Genomic DNA, 23,863 nt, shown 5'->3' on the forward strand with positions numbered 1-23,863 from the left:
TTTTTATTGATTTTCGAAGTGAAAATACATACATTTATAAATTAGAAACTGAATCACTGAATCTATGTTGAATGCAGTTTTGGGGATATATTTATGGAAATTTGAGTGCCTATTTACTTGTAGAGTATTTACTTGTGTTGTTAGCAACCTTAGCCTAGTAGTTTTGTGCTAAGCTAATAAAGCATGTACGGCTGATTGACTTTTTCCTTTCAGCAAAAAAAATAATAATTTACTGTCAATGGCAGCAAAGCAGAACAAAAGCAGCAACAAATGACCATTTTCAGAACAAACAGACAGTAGAAATAATTTACTCTAGGACACATACTGGGCCAGATTCCTAAAAGTCAGCAGTAAGAGTCCTACGCCACTCAAAGTGTGCAGCAGGGTAAATACGAGCTGTTCATAAAGTCACCATAGCCATTATTTTGAACACAGCAATATGTTTATCAAGAGCCAATCAAAATCCACATGTAAATTAGGTTATGCATATTGAAGACCTGCCAATTGACGCTCAGTCTTCGGTTGACTGCCAGAATGGATGCAATGAAAAGAACTAAAACAATGAAAACAATGAAAGAGACAGAAAACCAAAATTCTCTGAAAAAAACTTTGTTATGAAATTCATTTTTTTTTCACTGTGTCATTTTTTACACAATAAGAAATGTAATTGACTTGCTGCTAAAGTCCCATGACCCTGAGGGAGAAGCGGCTTAGAAACTGTGTGTGTGTGCTGAAGTTCTAATACTATGGAAAGCTGTTGTAACGAAGAGCGATGGGGAGGCGGACGCACGTGCTGAGAAAAGCAAGATTTATTCGGGGCAAATCCAGAATCAGGGTCGAACAGTCCAGGGTCACTGAGCCGACACGGATTGAACGAGGGACAGACATGACAAAAAATAAGCACAGACTAGAAACACCATGGAGGCCGGAATACACAAAACACCACAGGAGAAAACATACATCAAACAATACTTTCAAAGACCAGCAGACACACAGGGGAAAACACAGGGCTTAAGTACAACAGGGATAACGATGGTTCACAAGACACAGGTGGAAAACAGTTGGAACAAATCAAGGCCGGAGTCAAGAAAACAAGGGGGCCGGACTGGGAAGGAATCAAAACAAAGAAGCACATGGACAAGACTGGGAGGTAAACCCAAGCACATGGATGTCTGGGAGGGGCAAATCGTGACAGCTGTTTATATTGTTAGTCATCTTAATCTCAGGAATTCAGTTTACACACATGAAAACTAAATTTCCACTCGCAAACTTGATATCAGGAATTTCATTTGAACCTTGCTTTCCATAAACATGAGGAGAGGTTTGCAGAACACGGAATTTAACACAGGAATTTAAATCAATTTGAAATCCTCGTGTGTTCCTGCAGCAGCAATTTGAAAGTTTGCCTAGATAATAACTACCAGAGTGGTTCAGGTGTTATAAACTGCTGTGGCCATGTGAATGTGCGAATCTGGCATTGCGTTTTATGAATCTGGCCCACTGTCCGGTAATAATGCAGGAGATTTTTTTGTATCCCGTTATATATTTAGGGTCATCTGGGGAGACACACTTAATACAGGACTTTCTAATTCGTGCCTGGCTCAGATGTGTGTGTCAGGGAGAACAAACTATACTGGCTGGGGTCATTAGACTGGATTTGGAAACTCTGGCTTGGCTTAGTGCACATGTGTCAGGATCCAGTCCTTGCGGGCCAAAAGACTGCAGACCTCAGCACACTGCCCCTTTAAAACACACCTGATTCAGCTCAACAGCTGATTAGCAAGGCCTTCGGGAACTCAATTCATAGAAGTAGATAAGGGTAAATGCTAATCTTCACAGCACTTTGGCCCAGAAGGTAACCAGTTTGGCATGCCTGGCTGATTATAACAGTAGGGTTAATAAACCTAACACTCATAATGGCTTTTCATTCAGAATTTAGCTTCATATATTGCAATATTTTTTTTTTCATTTATTCCAACTGCAAGGATTGATTAGTTTGTCACACCCATTCTGAGCATCTACAGGTTGTTCCGATTTGTTTTTAAACGTTCAGTGGCTCATGATAGTAATTAAAATATTGTACATGGTGCATTTTTTTGTGACAAATGTGACATGTTGCACTGCTAAGTGTGGTATGTGTTCAGCAGAGGGGTCAAACCTCTTCCTCACAGGGTACAGATGTGTCCAGACGTTTAAGCCACAACATATGTCTTCATTTAGGTCTAGCACCAGTCAAACTGAGGTTTGGAACTGTGAGAACAGTGAGACGTTCTCATCCCCTGGGTTCTGGTTTTCAATATGTTCTCATGTGTGAAGCATCCATCACTAAAAGTGTCTCCTGGCATTGGTCCAACAGTGCACAGCCCTGGGAGCTTTCGCTTCAAACCCACCCTAAACAGCCTGTGATTTCTGCCACTTTAATGCTTTATTAAGATGATGATGACATGTATAAGGATCCTAACACCTCTCTTATGGTTATGATGAAGCGCAGCTCATATGTAATGGGATAAAAATGATGGCCAGGGTTATGTAATGGATGTGGCAAAGCAGCTGTTCTGTGGCTTAGTGCCAATTTCAGGGTTAGATGTGTGCAGCCAATATGAATCTCACACAGAGCTCAATAGAAAGGCATTGAGGCCAGATTCAGGGCTAAATGCGTGTAGCCAGCTGGACAGAGCCATTGAGTCTAAAGACATTTACTAGAAGAGTATTGTTTATGCTAGAGGTGCACGATTGCAATCAGCCAGAATCAAACTTTGTAGAAATCTGTTCTACACATGCAATCAGCAATTGGACAGTTAAGTATTATGATTTTGTCCAGGCCTCATCATTGTATAATTACAATATGTTATTATTTCATTCACTTCTTGTTCACAGACATCTTGGATTTTTTAAAATAAAATAACTTTTGGTGAAATGTTCTTAAAATTTAAATCCAACTTAAATCCAATACATTTCAGAAATTATTATTCTATATGACATAGCAAAAGTTGTTAATATGGCATGATATCAAACTAGTGGATATAATGTGCTGTATGAGTAATTACTGAGCCTGAGCCTATTAGCAGTGTAGTATCTACATTCAGTTCTCATTGTTTAGCTGTAGTGAGAGATGTTCTCTTGCCATTGGCTGCTTTTTTTTTTTTTTTTCATCACTAGTGCGTCAGGGCGGGGCTGAGGGGAGGCCTGAGTTGGCCTGAGTTGCTGGGCTCCCATCAAGCATGTAAAAGAGCCAGGGGCTGGGACAGAGGGGTCTTTGTCTATGGCCGAGGCAGTGGGCCTTGTGACCATAATGGATCCTGCGCCCTTTCAGGGAGAAATGAGCGTTCCTCTGGGGCCATGCATGTAAAGAGCCTGGGGAAGGATGCGGGGGTGGGGAGCTTGGTGGGTGTTGGTGGTCCCCCTGGCAGTCATGCAGGATTGATTTAGAAGGAGCTGGATGCTGGTGACTGGTTTAGCTCCACTGCATCTGGCAGTGAGTAAAGGCCAGGCTTTACTTTCGTAACGTTACTCAGGAAACCACAACGGGCCGAGACACCGAACGCGTAACCCAAAACACTTCACTCCAAGCGCACTCAGCATCCATTTACGTGTTCTCAGTAATCAATAACAGGAGCAAATATCAAGCTTCCCCCAGTTTGAGTGGTGTTTTTTCCTCTCTTTAGTCTATGTTTCTTGTTCTGTTAAGAAAAATGCAAGAATACTTCACTCACAAATACATGGGTGTTCTCACAAAACCTCCAAAATGGTAATGTTATATGAGAAGGATGAAACATCTTGAGCTTTTAAGGGTATGTATTTTTTATGTATGTATCAGTCTTAAAGTCACAGTAACATAAACTTGATAAACTAGACATATCTGAAGTTCCTTTTCATTTGAATTTCACCTTAAATGGTTGTACATGTGCTAGAATTAACACAACGCTGCCGGATAAGGAGAAAACATCTTCAGACAGGAAACAACATTTATTGGCATTTTAAGCAGGCCTGAGAGACGAGGGGTATCAAGCAATGTTGATCTAGGCTTCAATTTTTACTATTTCGCTCAAGAAAATAAAACATTCCTGATTTACGCTGGTTTTTAAAAATGCTTTTTATTTAAAAAAAAGATTAAGGGAATAATAAACCATTCATAATCGTCAAAAATAGGTTCATGTGATCATATGGATCTAAAATGGTTTCATATGAAAAACGTATGTACCATAATATATATACTGAGACTGTCAGTAAATTGAATTATACCACGATGCAAATGTTAGTTTACTGCCCACTACTAGTTACAGTAAATGTGGTATTAAGGTAGAATGTCACATCACTCCACTTGTTTAAAGGTTCAGTAATGTTTATGTGTAGAAATACTGTCTTACTGCCAGCTGCATGAAATTAATCAACAAACAAAAAATAAATAAATAAAGTCAGATTTTAAGATCATGGCGGGCTGTTACCACAGTAACTTGGTTAACTTGCAGCCGGACACAGGCCTACTTGAAGACATATTTGTGATAGGCTATATAATGTATAATATCGCAGTATTACATTTTTTCAGGTCTGGTAGTGAATGTAGTGTAAATAGCCCTAGGACTGTCTCAATTTAAAAATGGCATCCAAAACTATACAGTAAAATGTTTTTGTACAGTACAATATTTTTTTATTGTTTTTTTATGCTTTGTACAGCATTGAAGGTAATTCAGCAAGACTTATTTTGCAAACATGCACTTGATCATTGTCTTTTAAGTACCCATAATATCCACAATATGCACAGAACTGCATATCGTCACATAATTTATCACTATAACAATAAAATGTGATGTTGCCCACCCCTGTTTGTAAGTGCTTTTAAAGAGTAAGCAGGAACCACTGGGTCTGAAAGCGCTGTACACTGTGTATTCTGAGACCAAGCACAGCAAACATGGTCCACCAGAGACCAAATTTGGCACATGTCAGGATGTAGCAGTGGAGCAGCCCATAAGGGCGTAGCGGTGATGACCGTTGGACATTGTGTAAATTTGAGTTGTGGGCAGGGACGGGTGGTAGCTGCAGCTGGCTAAATCCTGCGGTTTAGTTTTAGCAGGCTGTAATTGTAGTGGTGCAAAATTCACTGATGCATCTTATAAAGAGCATGCCTGGTGTTCCACCGAGGCCAAACACAATACTCCGCCTCGTAAGTGAGTTTTAAAAGGTTCCTTTTAATTTAGTACCATGCACCACTGTGTTATATTTCAGACTTTATTGCACAGCCTTGTGTTTAAATATTCATCCCCTTTTTTCTGAGATTATATTTAATTACAGTTCAGTGTTCATAGCAGTTTTGCCTTTATTTTATCAGTGACTGTTGAGGTGTTGTGGAAAAGACCATTTTGAATTTCCCAGTTCAGCAGGCATAGTAGTAGCCTCTTCATGCTGGTTCCCTCCACTTTAAAGACAAATTCCAGTTTATTTTTATAAATATATGCATATTTGAATTATTCATGTGTGAACAGATCATTCAGAGTAGTTTGATGTAAAATGCTTCATTGTAGGGCAACTGGTGGTGATAGAAACCTGGGGTCACGATATCTACAACACAAATATAGACATTTTATTTACTTTAGTTTACTTTATTTACTTTTATCATGAACCAGTGAGCCTCCACATGTCTTCTGAGCTTTTATATGGAATGTTAGAAAAAGTGATAATAAGTTTATTTTGTGAAGATGGTCATTTTGTGATATTTTTCACAAAATAAAACTCCCATGTCTGCTGACCACTAATATTTACTAGATTAGTGCTGTTTTCAGTCTGACATTGCTCTTAAGTCTAATTTTGACAATATTACAAAGTTCTGAGTGAGACAGTTCGCGGTCATTTTTGACCGTATTTGATGGACTGCATTTTTTTTGTTTATGGCAGCTGTTATTCAGTAGTACACACACCTCTCCTGAGTATTTCTACCTCAAAAGGCCATAATGCTCATGTTGAACATATAAATTACACTGTGATTTTTTTCATGCTATTCCAGTCAGACAATACGAATCCCAACACAGCAAAACGGTATGTTATGAATAAGCATGTAGAATTCCAGGGACCTCTATGGCAGTCCTAGGAGTTATGAAATTCTGGCCTTTTAAATATTAAAAGGCCAGAATTAATGCACTAAATTTGTGATATAAATGAAGCAGTGATAATACTACAGTACCCGCAGACCAATAAGTCATCCATTATCTCTGCAGTTGGTTTTAGGTCAGTCATTTTTTTGAAATTCAGTCTGACCTAATTTAGGTCATTAACAGCTTGTTTTAGATGTTGGAAACATTTGGTCAGTCAGAGAATGGTCCTGTGTATTTGTTTGCTTGCTCAAAGTCTTAGTTTGTAGCAAAAATTGTGAATTTCATTTCACTTAAATATAGATATGATAACGTTTAGAGATCATGTTACAGAATGAGAAGTGTTAATTAATCTGAAAAGTTAACGAAATTAGACATTTTTTATCTGCTTTGTCTAATATGGACCAATATGATTTTTTTTATTTCCAGAGTGACCGTCTCCTAATTAAAGGAGCTAAGATCGTGAATGATGACCAGTCCTTCTCTGCAGACATCTACATGGAGGATGGCCTCATCAAGTACGTGTTCTGCTACAAGCGTATTTCAGGCGCGAATTGATGTGGCAGAAATAATGCCCTTTTTTTTTGCTTTCTTTTGATGTCACAGTGTTTGCAAGACGACTCTAAGAATAGACAGTTTATAAAAAGAATAAGATTCTAAAAAGAAACGTTCCAAATATAGACATTGGCTGAAAATAATCCTTCCTGTCATCTCATCCTTTCTTCTCCTCAGGCAGATCGGGGAGAATCTGATTGTTCCTGGTGGGGTGAAGACCATCGATGCCCACGGTGGGATGGTAATGCCAGGGGGCATCGATGTCCACACACGGTTCCAGATGCCTGACCGAGGCATGACTGCGGCTGATGATTTCTACCAGGGAACCCGCGCAGCACTGGCAGGGGGGACCACTATGATCAGTGAGTGCCTACAGGAGTGCCAGTCTGAAATCATTACAGATCCTCTGTAGACAAACTGAGATCCTAATCCTCTGAATTAATCATGGTACATGGGCAGAATCAGAAACACTTCACAGGTAGAATCAGAATAGCTTTACAGGCAGTATCAGGATCACTTTGTTTGGACAGTCAGAATGACTTTAAAGGCAAAATCAAAATCACTTCTTAGGCAGAATAGGAATCACTTTATTGGTAGAATCAGAATTTATTCATACAAAGAATCAGAATTATGTTGATAAGAATTAGAATCACTGTTGGTAGAATCAGAATTAATTAATGAGCAGAATCAGAATCACATTGATTAGAACCAGAGTCACTTCATTTGTAGAATCCCAATAAATTAATGAGCAAAATCTGAATCACATTGAATCACAGTGAACCAGAGTCACTTTATTGGTAGAATCCAAATAAATTAATGAGCAAAATCTGAATCACTTTGATTAGAACCAGAGTCACTTTATTGGTAGAATCCAAATAAATTAATGAGCAGAATCAGAATCACTTTGTGTAGAATCAGAGTCATTTTATTCATATAATCAGAATTAGAATCAGAATCGTTTTATTGGTAGAATCCAAATAAATTCATGAGCAAAATCAGAATCACTTTGTGTAGAATCAGAGTCATTTTATTCATATAATCAGAATTAGAATCAGAGTCACTTTATTGGTAGAATCAAAATTAATTCATAAGCAGAATCAGAATCATGTTGATTAGAATTTTTTGGCAGAATAAGAAAGAGAATAATTTTGTTGGCCAAATCAGATCTCATTTTTTGCCAGGTACGCTTGCTACTATGAATCATTTGTTTTGGTGGAATTTGTGTAAATGGACAAGAAAAAATTACAGTGAAAGTGTTTTCACCAAGAGTTGCCGTACACTGAATTTGATTTTCAGTGGCATTTTTTAGCTTTATGAGCTTTATTTGTAAAATATATCAAATTAATTTCATTATGCGGACATTTTCTGATCTGGAATTTTTGTGATTTGTGAAGCATTTTTGAGCGCAGATTCGTTTTTGACACTGCAAAATACAAACAAATACATACAAATAAATACAATACAGCATGATGTAATAAAATTACACAAGTGGAAGTATAAAAAGCATAAAACAGAAATATATGAATATTAATACAAAATAATCCATACGTGTGAAACTCCAGTCTACAAGCAAGCAAGTTAACATAAGTGCATCTTCACATTCATAGCCACACACAAGGCTGTAAGAGGGCTTTTGTGCTGTGTATTTGTGCTGAGTCATCTCTGTAATTTATAAGGATGTTTTCTGTGCAGTGGAGTGTGGTGGAGTTGACAGCACTGCAAGAGCACTGAGGACACTGTGGGCTTCACATAAACCTCACACTGCTAATGCACCAGTCATGATTTTTTAATGGCCATTTGGCTGGTTTTTATTAGCCTTTCTTCTTATAGCAGACGTTTACACTCTGCGGGCTAAATGAAAATGTGGAACACTTTAGTACATTTCCTGCACTTTCTATTAGCCAAAATCACAAAATAAACAACATGATTTCTTCTTTAATCAGCCAAACTGATATTTTAAACTTGCAAAATCAGTTACATATTTAAATAACATGGACCAAAATAAAGTGCTCCATTGAAATGAAGTGGCAACTAGATAATTGGCAAAATGAGTCTTATGTTATTTTGCTACACAATTTTGGTAAAGGTAGTATAGCAGCAGCACGAGTGCACATACCGGCCTCACATTATTTACATCATAAAACAGCCACACAAACTGGGTGATTTTTGGAACAAAACTCTGCCAGTTCCGGTCGTAGACCCCAATTCAGCACATTATTAATATCAGTTCTTTAAAATATTGTGATTATATCAGTAACTATAGCTTTTAACTTTCCATGACTGTGTTTTGCTGATGCGCATTTGTGTATTCATTTCTGTATATGCTTTTTGCCTGCATGTATACACTTATATTGAGATGTAATATAACTACTTTTATTTTGATCACATCTAGAGTATAAATAGTGTATGAATAGTGTAATTAAGGGAAGGCTTTATACTAGACGTTGGAATGTTGCTTTGAGGATTTGATGGCATTCAGCCACAAGAGTCTTAGTGAGATCAGGTAATGATGTTGGACGGTCAGTTCCGATTCGCTCCAACTCATCCCAGAGTAACTGGATGGAGCGACATCACTCCAGAGAATGCAGTTCCACTACTCAGTTCCACTACACAGTTCAATGCTTTATACCCCTCAGGCCCACGTTTAGCATTGGGCATGTGTGGCTGCTCCTGAGAATCCCATTCTATTGGTGAATGTTTTTATATGAAGATTGTACACACTTTTGTCAGTAATAAGTTACTTTTGGAAATATTGGGTCTCATTCACCAATATGTATTAAATCTGTTCTTAAGAAAGGTCCTAAGAAAAGTCTGTGTCAGATTCATGACTTGTTCTTAAATCTCAGAATTGTTTGCACCTTTATACTTTTAAGTGTGCGTAGATTCTTACCTAAGAACAAATCCAAATACACAAGAAAGAAAACATTAGTAAATGTCAGAATCTTTGTAAAAACTGTGTAAGTGGGTTTTAAGAAGAAATGTCTTGTGAAGAATGGTTGGTGAATGAGGCCCAAAATATATACTGTATTAAGCCTGACTGCAAACACTGCTTCATTTTAGCCGAACAATGCTCATCTTATTTAATGTTATACTTGTTATGTTATATCTTGTGTTTGTGAACAGTTGACCATGTAGTCCCGGAGCCAGGGACTGGACTGATGGCAGCGTTCAATCAGTGGCATGAGTGGGCCGACAGTAAGTCCTGTTGTGATTACTCGCTCCATGTGGACATCACTGAGTGGCACAAAGGGATCCAGGAGGAGATGGAGACACTCGTCAGAGACCATGGTACACTGTTTCTGTCACATTACATCAATGTTTCTTATTCACTCACTTGTAGGGCTACAGCACTGCCCACCTTGTATTTCCTGCTCTGATGCTTCTGATTGATACAGTTGAGTTGTCTATGAAATGAATTAGGTTTAGTTTTGATTAGGAGGTTGCATAATATAATGTGATGTGATTGGTATGGAATAAAAGATCTGTGTAAGGTTGAAAGGTAGCAGTCCAGATGTTGACATCAATGCTGCACATTAGGATACACTCAATAATAATAACACGGCTGTGCTTTGCTCTTCGTTTAGCATCAGAGTTGGTTTGAAACAGGATTGTTGTTGTTGCAGGAGCTCAAAGTTCAGCCAAATACATTATGATTATAAAAGCTACACATAATATAGATTCATACTGGATTAAAATCACTGCACAATTATTACTGTCAAACTGTAAAAACTACACACACTGCAGATTCATACTGAATTCAGATCGCTCCATAATTATTACTGTCAGACTGTAAAAACTACACACGCTGCAGATTCATACTGAATTCAGATCGCTCCATAATTATTACTGTCAGACTGTAAAAACTACACACGCTGCAGATTCATACTGAATTCAGATCGCTCCATAATTATTACTGTCAGACTGTAAAAACTACACACACTGCAGATTCATACTGAATTCAGATCGCTCCTTAATTATTACTGTCAGACTGTAAAAACTACACACGCTGCAGATTCATACTGAATTCAGATCGCTCCATAATTATTACAGTCAGACTGTAAAAACTACACACGCTGCAGATTCATACTGGATTAAAATCACTCCATAATTATTACTGTCAGACTGTAAAAACTACACACGCTGCAGATTCATACTGGATTAAAATCACTCCATAATTATTACTGTCAGACTGTAAAAACTACACACGCTGCAGATTCATACTGGATTAAAATCACTCCATAATTATTACTGTCAGACTGTAAAAACTACACACGCTGCAGATTCATACTGAATTCAGATCGCTCCATAATTATTACTGTCAGACTGTAAAAACTACACACGCTGCAGATTCATACTGAATTCAGATCGCTCCATAATTATTACTGTCAGACTGTAAAAACCACACACACTGTAGATTCATACTGGATTGAAATCAGCTTCAGTAAGACTTTAGACATCACTAAACAGTACATTGTTGTGGTTCTCCAGGCCAGAACAGTAGCATTGCATTAACACAACTCATGTTTCAGCTTTTTAAATTTTATTTTTACAGGTGTAAACTCTTTCCTGGTCTACCTGGCATATAAAGATGTTTTCCAGCTGACCGACTCACAGGTATGAACAAGCTAAATTTCTTACTGACCGTCCGATATGCTTGCATTGCACAGCCTTTGACTGAATAGAGCCAGTCCCCATTATTTACATCTTATAGCCCTCTGAGACACAATGTTTCCTTTAGAATAGAGGGCTTCCAGAAACACTAGTAAGGATGAAAGAACGCTGGGAAAAGTGTATTGGCTGCCTTTCTGACTCATTCGTAAACAAAAGGGACTTGGGTGGTGTAAAGCCCTGTTTTGCAGCTGTGTTAACCTTACAGCCAGGACTTCTGGCAGAAAATCCAGAATGTCTGTCAGAAGCGGCTCACGAAAATATGCGTGCGTGTTCTTCTGCAGGTCTACGAGGTGTTCAGTGTGATCCGAGACTTGGGCGCCATTGCGCAAGTCCATGCTGAGAACGGAGACATCATTGCTGAGGTAAAGAAGAGTTCCAACTTTCAGGCGCACCATTAGCAATAAACTGTTTGAGACTTTAAGTCAAAACACATGCTTTGTAATGAGCATTCAGACTTTATGCTGGCAACGTTAACCAAAGCAAAACCCCTTTATGATTTCAAGGTAATTAATGAAAACATACATTTGGCTCTGGACAGTTTAAACCTGTCACAGTGAACTCTAAAAATAAGAAACTCTGGGAACAGAGGATTATCACAGAAAATCAGAAAGAAATATAATAGTGTAATTTTCGTTTATCCTTAATTAATCCAAGAGAAACATTTACTCTTTCATCATTGACAAGTGCAGCTGTTTTTACATCTCTCTTTCTTTCTGTGTCTCTGTGGTATTTCTTTTACGTGTCACAGGAACAGCGTAGGATTCTGGAACTGGGCATCACTGGACCAGAGGGACATGTGCTGAGCCGTCCAGAGGAGGTAATGGGTCAAGTTCATATTCTTACATTGTCTGCTAAAAGCTTGTGTACACCTGGCTTTTTTCAAGTGTTTTCATACCAATGAGACTATTTTCTCATTCAATAACATATCATAAGAATTAGAAAACATTTCAGATCTTGACCTTTTTCTTCACAAAAAAAAAACAACAACTTATGAACACCTGTCAGAACTACCTGAGGAATAAAGCCAGAGGCCCAAACATAATATTCCCTTATTCTGATGCCAGCATTCATCAGCTCTCAATCCTTCAGCTGTTTAAACCACCTTCAGGCCAAAGGTGTTTCAATATGTGCTTTTAACTATAGTTTGGAAAAGGAAACTGCCGAAAGGCAAAACCTGCTCTTTAACCTGCTGTAAAGAAGACGCTGTGATGAACAAGAGGCTGAGTGTTGCAAAGTTATATCAAACAGCTGTTTTCTTTTAACTATAGCTTTAGAGCTTTTTTCTTACTAATTTGAAAAGTAACAGTGAAATTTAGTCAGTGTGTTCAGAGTTTTGTCAGACAGTGTACATCAGTGTACATGCTGTAATGATATGTGGTCTCATGCCCACTGATCTAAGTGTTACGTGTTCATATACCTCATATACCTATAAAAATGAGAATGAGGTCTAAGCTGGACTCAAGCTCTTATAGAGTGTTGCATAAAGTTTCTTACCTGTCATTTCCTTTAGAATAATAACTCATAGGTTAGCAATAATCCAACATATATCTTTGTTAGAAGAGAGATTTTATTTTAGGCTGTGAGAATATGCAATAAGCTTTGCTCTGCTCTGCTCCAGCTGTAGAAAATGATGAGCTTTTTTGTTGAACTTGGCCAAAATCTTGCCCGCTTTGTCAGGAAAGGGATTGACCAACCACAGGGTATTTTTGCATGACATACAGAGTCAGTCAAAACGTTTAAAAAGTACCCTTGTGAATCAGTACATTTATGTATGCTGACTGTATTAAAAAACAATCTGAGGGCATTTTTTCCCCCATAACTTTTTAAATTCGCTTTTAAAGGATATGCTCTTGGATATGAAACCATACCCATATGTTTTATATCAAAATGCTCATGTTATCTTCAACACTACTTTCCAAAACTGCTGCAGCAACTTCAGCAGCTGTAAACTCTCTGCACACTATTTCACATATGTCTCCGATGTGAACTGAATGAAGAATGAAGGGTTTCCGGTGTGATGGGTCAGTCCTTAGTGATGACCGATTACTGCCCAATGGACACTTAGTGAGTGTCCATTGGTCGGCCTCACACAAAATGTAGACAGACACACGAATCCACCAGTTTCATGTGTATCTCAGCCCCTCTTCATAGTCTGATAACTCTAGATGTGAATCACATATGATCTCGTGATGAGATGGAATGGAAAGAGTAACTCTACAATTTCAGGAAATGTTTGAACTATACCGTTTTATTGCTTTACTATATTATCACAAACATAGAGAAACATACATAGAAATATAGAATTTGACACGCAGACCAGTTAATAGGCACCAAAGGGTTAAATGTTTCCAGTAAAATTTCAAGCCCATAGTTGGAGATATTTTTCTTGTTGACATCCTGGATGATACTCTTTGCAGATGGTCAAACTAAGCAGTTAATTTTTCATCTTGGCTGGAACAGCAGCTTATCAAAGCTGATTTTAGGAGAGTCAGTTTCAGTATTTAGCTTTTGGTGAGTTCTGTTTATAAGGGAACGCTGTCATGGATGTCATGGAGGGATTTTATACAACACCCTTACTGAATTTCCATTGTTGTTCATAGTTTAGGGAAACACTTAAAGCAGGTGTGCACAATCCTCATCCAGGAGATCTACAACCCTTATTTAACACATCAGAACCTGGTGGTGAAGGGGCATCTGAAGTCTCCAGGGTAGAAGATATCCGGATCCAGGATTGGGCACCCCTGTCTTAAGGTTTAATGCAACTGGCAACATGTTCTTAAACCCAAGTGTTCAAATAAAATGAAAGGCATAAACTTTAACGTAACAGCTGTAATGTGCCAGCTGAAATGTAACAGTACTCATTTAACAGTGATAATGGAATATCTTTAGCAGTTGTAATGTAACAACTTAAATGTGACATGTAATATAAAAGCTGTAGTGTAACTCCTTGAAAATGAAACATTTGTAACAGTTCTGATACAACAGCTGTAATGTAACAGTAATATTGTAGAGTAACAGCTCTAATGCAACATCTGGTCTTTGGTGGTGTCTAGGTGGAGGCAGAGGCAGTCAATCGCTGTGTGACAGTGGCCAATCAGACCAACTGCCCTCTTTACATCACCAAGGTGATGAGCAAGAGTGCCGCTGATGTCATCGCCCAGGCGAGGAAGAAAGGTGGGACTCTTGCAAATAGTGTTACAGTTAGCTTAGAGACCTCTGTTTCAAGAGACCACACTACAGACCAAAACAAACAATGAGAGGTTGCTCATGAATATTCCAAAATGTAGTGCTATGTTACTAAACGTTTTTGTTTATGTTATTGTCTATTATATAATGTTAGCATGATTTTTTATTTATTTTTTTAACAAAAGTTAGTGTTGCTCCCAAACCTTTAGCCTGTAGTGTATGTGCTGTGTCAACTAAAGCTATATAGTCTTATAAGTCAGGGTTAGTGTGACTAAATTTATGATCAGAGGCATAGTGAAGTCATTCAAAACATACATCACAGCATGACTCAACTGTACTTGGCCAAACTCCATTATATGACCTTATGGGGAAGAGGCTCCAGAATTAGACTAGAATTGCTGTATGATTATGTGGTAGGATTAATGCAAACTCATTGGACTTTACAGGCACTGTGCTGTATGGAGAGCCAATAACGGCCAGTCTGGGCACGGACGGCTCACACTACTGGAGCAAAAACTGGGCCAAAGCTGCGGCTTATGTGACGTCCCCGCCCCTCAGTCCAGACCCCACCACACCCGACTATCTGAACTCTCTGCTGTCCTGGTACGAAACATTCTGTCTGCTCACATTCAGTCATTGTGCATTTCTGATATGCTTTTTGGCAGCACGGCGGAAATAAGCACCAGCCAGTGACAATTTTAAACCACTGAGGAGTGAGCCTGAAAAAGAGGCGAGTAAAAGCCAGAAATAGGAGAAGAATGAAATACCCACCCTTCTCTAAAGCTGAAAAAAATACTCTCAGCTTTCTTCACTGACTGGCATTAACATGCACTGTTTTACCTTTCTCTCTCTCTCTCTCTCTGCTTTTCTTGCTCTCTTTTTATCTCAACTTATTCTTATTCTCTCTCTTTTCTCTACTTGATTTCTCTCTCTCTGCTTTTCTTGCTCTCTTTTTATCTCAACTTATTCTTATTCTCTCTTTTTCTCTACTCGATTTCTCTCTCTCTCTCTCTCTCTCTGTCACTCTCTATCTCTTTCTGCAGTGGTGACCTGCAGGTGACCGGCAGTGCCCACTGCACATTTAACACTGCCCAGAGGGCCGTGGGCAAAGACGACTTCACCCTGATCCCCGAGGGCACCAACGGGACGGAGGAAAGGATGTCCATCATCTGGGATAAATGTGTGGTGAGTTGGAGATGAAAGGGCTGCAGTAAAATAAAGCCATGTGGATTTATTTACCCAGCAGCCAGTTCAGAAAGATACAGCACTCTAGGCCTGGAGATATCTCACTGTTGTGGGCAAGTAGATATCTCAGTACCCCTACACACGCACACACACAGACAGTGGATTACATCATGGATATTTTCCCAAATTACTAGAACTGTGCCTGACTAAGAGTTTTCATGGTTGGGGAAAGGGCTGATTATTTACTAGTCTAAAATTCCAAATGAAGAAAAATACATGTACATACACTATATTGCCAAAAGTCTTCACTCACCCATCCAAATAATTGATTTCAGTTATTCCAATCACTTCCATGGCCACAGGTGTATAAAACCAAGCATCTAGGCCTGCAGACTGCTTCTACAAACATTTGTGAAAGAATGGGTCGCTCTCAGGAGCTCAGTGAATTCCAGTGTGGTACCATGAGAGGATGCCACCTGTGCAACAAATCCAGTCATGAAATTTCCTCGCTACTAAATATTCCTCAGTTAACTGTCAGTGGTATTATAACAAAGTGGAAGCGATTGGGAACGACAGCATCTCAGCTGTGAAGTGGTAGGCCAAGTAAAATGACAGAGCAGGGTCGGCGGATACTGAGGCACATAGCGCGCATAGTCACCAACTTTCTGCAGAGTCAATCACTACGGACCTCCAAACTTCATGTGGCCTTCAGATTAGCTCAAGAACAGTGCCGAGAGAGCTTCATGGAATGGGTTGCCATGGCCGATCAGCTGCATCCAAGCCTTACATCCCCAAGTGCAATGCAGAGTGTTGAATGCAGTGGTGTAAAGTGTCGCCGCTGGACTCTAGAGCAGTGGAGATTTGGGGATAGCCCCTTCCTTGTTGTGGAGTTTGGTGTGGAAGAACTAGACTGGCCTGCACAGAGTCCTGACCACAACTCGATAGAGCACCTTTGGGTTGAATCAGAGTGGAGACTATGAGCCAGGCCTTCTCGCCCAGTGTCAGTGTCTGACCTCACCAATGTGCTTCTGTAAGATAGTCAAAATTCCCATAAACACACTCCTAAACCTTGTGGAAAGCCTTCCCAGAAGAGCTGAAGCTGTTGTAGTTGCAAATGGTGGGCCGACATCATATTAAACCCTATGGGTTAAGAATGGGGTGTCACTCAGTATAGCGGACAGTATAGTGTATATGCAGTACAGTTCTGTGCAAAAGTCTGAAATCAATCTTAATTTATTTAATTCACTTTTACCTTTTCAAAGAAATCTGCAGTGATATTTTTCACATTTTTCACACACCAAAGTTACATTAATCTGTGTCCCATCCAAATAATCCCAGATACATACAGTGATGTTAGGGTATTGACTTTGAGGTGGTCAAATTGTTTTGAGAACACTAACAGTCTGAACAACTGCATTTGCCTGCTCATAGTAAAAGTATGGACAGAAACACCTGTGGATTCTTTTCAGATCAAAGCAAGAGTGGAGCTTGATTTAGGTGAAAGCTTTGGTGGGCTTGCAGATCTATTAAGGGTCCCTTTTCCCTGCAGCTTTTAATCATTTTAACCAAATCTCCAGTTTTGGAAACTGTTGTCTTCTTACTTATTTTCCTTTGATTTCCTCCTTCCTTATGCAAATAGATAATCTTATACCTATCCTCTCAGAAATATCTGCTGAATAATAATTAACCTGTCCTTAATGGCTGTTTTGAATGGAAATTAAATAAATGAAGAGTGATGTCTTGCACTATACTATATTTGATATCTCAATTCTAAATGGAAAAAAATGTATGTACACACATTTCCTAATATTCAAAATTAAATGAAATGATGACATAAATGTGATGTCTGTGCAAAAACAGAAACAGCCCTTCAAATTACTGTTACGTCCTTCCTCTCAGGTGACTGGTAAGATGGATGAGAACCAGTTTGTGGCTGTGACCAGCACAAACGCAGCTAAGATCTTCAACCTGTACCCCCGTAAGGGCCGCATCGCTGTGGGATCAGACGCAGACCTGGTAATGTGGGACCCTGACGTTACAAAAATCATCTCCGCCAAGAGCCACAACTTGGTGAGTTCGTCCAGCAGAAGCCCAACAACAGCAGTAGCCCCACAAGACGTCTGTTGATTTTTAAGCCGTAGGGAAGCTCCTTTATTCCTAATAGGATGATGCTGTGTTCTGTGGAAGAAGTGCACTGAGACTGCAGTAATGGCATTTTACATCCTAATAAGGTGTCCTTTTGCTGATTGGTGGCCAAAGCAGTGTTTTATAGAGGGGGTTTTTAGTGTTGAATGTAGATGATTGGTTGTGTTGTTCACCAGAGTTTGGGTGTGGGACTCTGACTCATAAGAGTGATGTCATCTTTTAAAGCTGCCTGAGTGTTGGATCAAAACTCTGCTGATTGTTAGCAGCCATAACACGTTATGTGCAGTAAGTGTGTGTGTGTGTGTGTGTGTGTGGTTTTACACTTTTTCAGGACAAAACCTTGATAGTGAAATCAAAGAGAAACAGAACAAAAAATGTGGTCCTGACTTTGTAAAGTGTGATTTTTAGATTTAGATTTAAAAACTATTTTCTTGGTTACTGCTCTTAAGGATTAAGTTTAGTGTTAGCTTCAGAGTAGCTCTGAAGAGAGCTTAGAAAACTTATATAATGCATATGTTACATATCATCAGTATATATAGGTAAAATATTTTATATAAATAAGACTTTTAAATTATAAATAATTAAATATTGTTGCTGTCGGGACAAAACTTAATGTTTTCATTTTTCACCTATTTTGTCTTTTTTTTAATTAGTTAAATTTGTAAACACCAGCTGCCCTTTACATTGTGTTAAATGTCATGATGAATGACCCACGGATATATTGAGGTCACACATTAATAATATTGAGGCCATTAATATATTGAAGCCCCTTAGTGGCTCTGTTGTATGGTACATATGGGACATAGAAACATCACCTATAAGTACTTACAGTGCATATTGTTGCTGATTGGATGAAACCTTGTATCTCCATTTTTTTGTTGCTAATCACCAGCTGCCCTTTAAATTGTGTTAAAATGTCATGATGATGAAAAAAAATATATATATATATGGATGCCATGTGACCACAAGAAGCTTGTGGCTTTGAAATAATACATTATCACCCCATGTCCTGACACTGTATAAATACAAGTGTGATGTTTTTAATGGCTCACATTCACTTTGCTGGTGAATTTTAATTATATTTTCCATTTGACCAGGAAGGATACTGTTCTATGTAAGGAGGTACAGGAAAACTGGATACTGTGTGCGTGTGTGTGTGTGTGTGTGTGTGTGTGCACATGGAGGACAAGAATGAGCTCATGTTCTTTTTTCATCATTTGGGACCTTACCATACCACCACTGGCTTTGTGGCAGTAATATTTAGCAGGGCGGCCTCACTGCCACTGAGAACTCACGCACTGCCTCTCCCTGCCGCCCCGTCCAACTTTCCCTCCGCAGAATAACACAGAGCACACCAGATTGTAACACATCATAAAGTGTTAAGATGGAAGAATAAAGATTACAAAACCTGAACCATGAAGAGCAATGTAGGAACACAATCAGGAAGTGGCTTTAGAGCAATTGGTAGTTTCAGATAACCAAAAAACCACTCGCGCCTACTTTAAAGCGAACATGATGTTGATGTCATATCTCTCCTATAGCAAAAAAAACGCACTCGGTGCCGAGCAGTTCAGCTGGTCTGCTTATCTGTCCTTCATTCCAAAAAAGGTCACTGACTGTTACACAGATTTGAACACTTGTTGATGAATTGTCTTTCATTGCTTTTTCCAAAAAGCAGAGATTTCTCAGATCCAGTGCTGGATGTGGGTTTCAGGCCAGTATCAGCAGAACATCCTGAGAGAAATTAAGCTTCTATCTTCTGACCTGAGGATGGTCAGCTCTGTCCATTGTTTGTCCTATCTGCTGATCTGAGGTGGTCAACTCCCTGCATTGTTGGTATGGCCCTTTGATTGCCGACCATAAGGTCACACAGTAACCCTCCAGGGTGGCAACCATCAAGGAGTGTTGATGTTCGCCATCCTTGCAGGGAGTCGGCACCTCTGTCCTTTTGATAGGGTAATCATCATCCCCCTGCTTAACCCCCTCTTCTTTATCACCCTCATCCCCCTCGCTTACCCCCCCTAAAACTCCTCACCTTTATCCTCCTCCCACAACTTCCAGTGTATATAAGGTCCTCCTAAAATATCCCTAATCAGACTGGCTGTGATAGACTGGCTGCGATCGACTAAGCTGTGCCCACATTTCCTGTGTGTCAATAAAATCAAGTCTACGCTGAAGGTCTCCGGACTTCTGAATCCTGAAAGCTGAATTTCTAACAATCCTCTCACACTGTGATGTGATGTTGTTAGCTGTAGCTTCCTGTGGGGTAGTTGAGTATTCAAGTACTTAAAGCATCTTAACCATCTAAAGTGCTTCAATTAAAATAGCTAATTTAAGCTTAATAATCAAGTAATAAGTAACAATTTTATTACATTATTGATTAAAAACCTAATTGTGTTTTTCTTTAAAAAGTGGTGTTAATTATAATTTCTATAATCTAATATTTATTGTGTACGACATATATTGTGACAGAAAAATTTGTGAAAGTGGTCTATAATGTGTTTTGGAACAAAACCCTTCTATAAAGCATGACTCATTGCCCTAAATAGTCAGTTTCATTTTACTTTTAATGTAGCACTTTATTTGATTCATGATGTGTAAAATAGAAAAATATATTTTCATTTACAAATTTAAAATGGGAGTTATGTCACAACTTTGCCTTTATTTAGTTTACGGGGTGAGAACTTTTAAAAAAGGATAATCAATGTCGTTGACTAATTTTGGCTGTAAAGAAATTGGCTTTAAAAACTTGTGGTGCATCTCTATGTGCAGGATTTGAAGTAATTTCTGACCTTTTTTGGTTTATTCAATATGAAATTCACCATTAAATGTTTACACAATGTAAATGTAAAGGGCAACTACTGTTTTATATATATATATATATATATATATATATATATATATATATATATATATATATATATATATACACTGCTCAAAAAAATAAAGGGATCACTTAAACAACACAATATAACTCCAAGTAAATCAAACTTCTGTGAAATCAAACTGTCCACTTAGGAAGCAACACTGACTGACAATCAATTTCACAGCTGTTGTGCAAATGGAACAGACAACAGGTGGAAATTATTGGCAATTAGCAAGACACACTCAATAAAGGAGTGGTTCTGCAGGTGGGGACCACAGACCACTTCTCAGTACTTTTCTGCTTTCTGGCTGATGTTTTGGTCACTTTTGAATGTTGGTGGTGGGTTTCACACTCATGGTAGCATGAGACGGACTCTACAACCCACACAAGTGGCTCAGGTAGCGCAGCTCATCCAGGATGGCACATCAATGTGAGCTGTGGCAAGAAGGTTTGCTGTGTCTGTGTCCAGAGGCTGGAGACGCTAACAGGAGACAGGCCAGTACACCAGGAGACGTGGAGCACTGCCAGAGCACTGCAAAATGACCTCCAGCAGTCTACAAATGTGCATGTATCTGCACAAATGGTTAGAAACTGACTCCATGAGGATGGTATGAGGACCCGACGTCCACAGATGGCGGTTGTGCTCACAGCCCAACACTGTGCAGGACGCTTGGCATTTGCCAGAGAACAGCAGGATTGGCAAATTCGCCACTGGCGCCCTGTGCTCTTCACAGATGAAAGCAGGTTCACACTGAGCACATGTGACAGACGTGACAGAGTCTGGAGATGCCGTGGAGAGCGATCTGCTGCCTGCAACATCCTTCAGCATGAACGGATTGGCAGTGGGTCAGTAATGGTGTGGGGTGGCATTTCTTTGGAGGGCCGCACAGCCCTCCATGTGCTCGCCAGAGGTAGCCTGACTGCCATTAGGTACCGAGATGAGATCCTCAGACCCCTTGTGAGACCATATGCTGGTGTGGTTGGCCCTGAGTTCCTCCTAATGCAGGACAATGCTAGACCTCATGGGGATGGAGTGTGTCAGCAGTTCCTGCAAGATGAAGGCATTGAAGCTATGGACTGGCCTGCCCATTCCCCAGACCTGAATCCGATTGAGCACATCTGGGACATCATGTCTCGCTCCATTCACCAACGCCACATTGCACCACAGACTGTCCAGGAGTTGGTGGATGCTTTAGTCCAGGTCTGGGAGGAGATCCCTCAGGAGACCATAACAAACAAACAAAGTATTCAATGAGAATAGTTCATTCATTCAGATCTAGGATGTGTTATTTGAGTGTTCCCTTATATATATATATATATATATATATATATATATATATATATATATGTGTGTGTGTGTGTGTGTGTGTGTCTGTGTGTGTGTGTGTGTGTATATATATAGAGAGATAGATGGATTAAGTATTTCTCCTAAACAATGTCCATCCAGCACATTTTTCCCTCTATATTTTTACCATTTTCCTTTTAATTTTTAATGCAAAATTAGCAACTGTTAGAGTTGTTTGTGTGTTTCCCTCTCTGGTGTGCAGGCAGTGGAATATAACATCTTTGAGGGCATGGAGGTGCGTGGAGCACCATTGGTGGTGATAAGCCAGGGAAAAATCGTGCTGGAGGACGGAACCCTCCATACCACAGAGGGCTCAGGACGTTACGTGGCCCGAAAACCCTTCCCCGACTACGTCTACAAGAGGATAAAGGCCCGCAGCAGGGTACAGAACAGCTTTCCTTTATATGATCCCTTTTAAAGATGTCGGTTTGACTGTGCCAGAATCCCTGTATGTTACGGGTTGGTTAATGGTAGGTTTATTTTGGGCTTAAATACATGGTTACTTAGTATATCTACTCTGTACTGTACTTACAGATGGTTAAATCATGTAAACATGAATCAGAAAGCTAAATATACATTGGCTTTGGTGTGCTTGCTGTTACTTTGTACTTTGTTGGTGTTGACTGGCTCTCAGACTACTGTAGTGCTTTAATGATTGGATATTAGAAGAATAAAAGAATGTATCAAGTTCAATTCCATTTCAAATCTATGCTTTTAGCACAGTATAATACAAAACAACATAAAGTGAAATAACATGATAAGAACACTAGCCACATGTAGCCTATGTAATCTAGAAACTTTTCGCGATACATTGTCACAATATTTTTTTCTGACACCTGAAAAGTTGAAGCCACATTAAAATGCTACCAAACTCTGTGAATCTAATGATTTATATTGCACATTTTATATACAGTGCGACACTAAATCCAGTTAACTTGACTAATTGTGCCCTATTTTAATCAGACATGCAGTTATTTAGTGTTTGAAGTGCAGATGATATCTGCAAAAAGCATATTGTGACATAATTTATCACACTTGTGACAAAAATATTGTCATATTGCCCAGCCCTAGCTGTATTATCTGTTTTACACTAGAATTACAATATTATTAGTAATTAATACATAAAATAATCAAATTTTCTTTCTCTCTCTCTGCAGTATAATTTTTTTTTTGATGATGATGTAAAGCATCCTTGGGTTTGTGAAAGGCGCTATATAAATTGAACTTATTATTATTATTATTATTATTAATTTTGCACTGTAAGTGCAATTTCAGTTTTTTAGTTGAATTTTGAAAAAATGTAAAAAAAAAAAAAAAAAAGCTTAAAAGTTTGGCTTGAGCAGTTTTAGATGATCTTGATTGAGTTGAATTGGTACCAGTGTCAGTACTGATATTAGCATTGAAAAAGGTGCTTCTGTGCTGTTTCTGTGTAGTTGAAACTCATGTTAAAATCCTCTCGTTTCCCCTCTGTGTTTTGCAGCTTGCTGAGTTAAGGGGTGTCCCACGGGGTCTTTACGATGGGCCGGTCTGTGAGGTGTCCGTGACCCCCAAAGCTGTCACTCCAGCTTCTTCTGCCAAAACTTCTCCAGCCAAGCTGGCCGCGCAGCCCGTCCGCAACCTGCACCAGTCTGGATTCAGTCTGTCTGGTAAGTCCTGTCAAAAGTCCTCAGGAATGAGCACACAGCCACAGAACTACAGTAAATCAGTGTAATAGTCTAGTGCTGTACAGCCTAATGCTAAATAAACATACTGATCACGGCCACAACAAAGACAGAAAGCACTGATGTGATCTTAGTAGTGAAAGGGTCTAATCAAAGCTCTCCTATG

General features: G+C 39.1%; 1 protein-coding gene across 2 annotated transcripts in view; it reads left to right on the forward strand.

Annotated features, from left to right (window-relative positions):
- The window catches only part of dpysl2b (dihydropyrimidinase like 2b), a 46,417-nt gene that overhangs the window by 18,037 nt on the left and 4,517 nt on the right, over positions 1-23,863 (forward strand). For both annotated transcript variants that reach the window (XM_017697247.2, XM_017697248.2), the window contains 12 exons: positions 6,513-6,601; positions 6,816-7,000; positions 9,762-9,926; positions 11,191-11,252; positions 11,591-11,671; positions 12,058-12,126; positions 14,363-14,483; positions 14,942-15,098; positions 15,539-15,680; positions 17,580-17,750; positions 22,239-22,418; positions 23,517-23,682. In XM_017697247.2, coding sequence (XP_017552736.1) covers positions 6,513-6,601; positions 6,816-7,000; positions 9,762-9,926; positions 11,191-11,252; positions 11,591-11,671; positions 12,058-12,126; positions 14,363-14,483; positions 14,942-15,098; positions 15,539-15,680; positions 17,580-17,750; positions 22,239-22,418; positions 23,517-23,682 — 1,588 coding nt within the window. The remainder of the gene's footprint in view (positions 1-6,512; positions 6,602-6,815; positions 7,001-9,761; positions 9,927-11,190; positions 11,253-11,590; positions 11,672-12,057; positions 12,127-14,362; positions 14,484-14,941; positions 15,099-15,538; positions 15,681-17,579; positions 17,751-22,238; positions 22,419-23,516; positions 23,683-23,863) is intronic.

Source organism: Pygocentrus nattereri, chromosome 18, assembly GCF_015220715.1.
Source record: "Pygocentrus nattereri isolate fPygNat1 chromosome 18, fPygNat1.pri, whole genome shotgun sequence".
Taxonomy (NCBI): domain Eukaryota; kingdom Metazoa; phylum Chordata; class Actinopteri; order Characiformes; family Serrasalmidae; genus Pygocentrus; species Pygocentrus nattereri.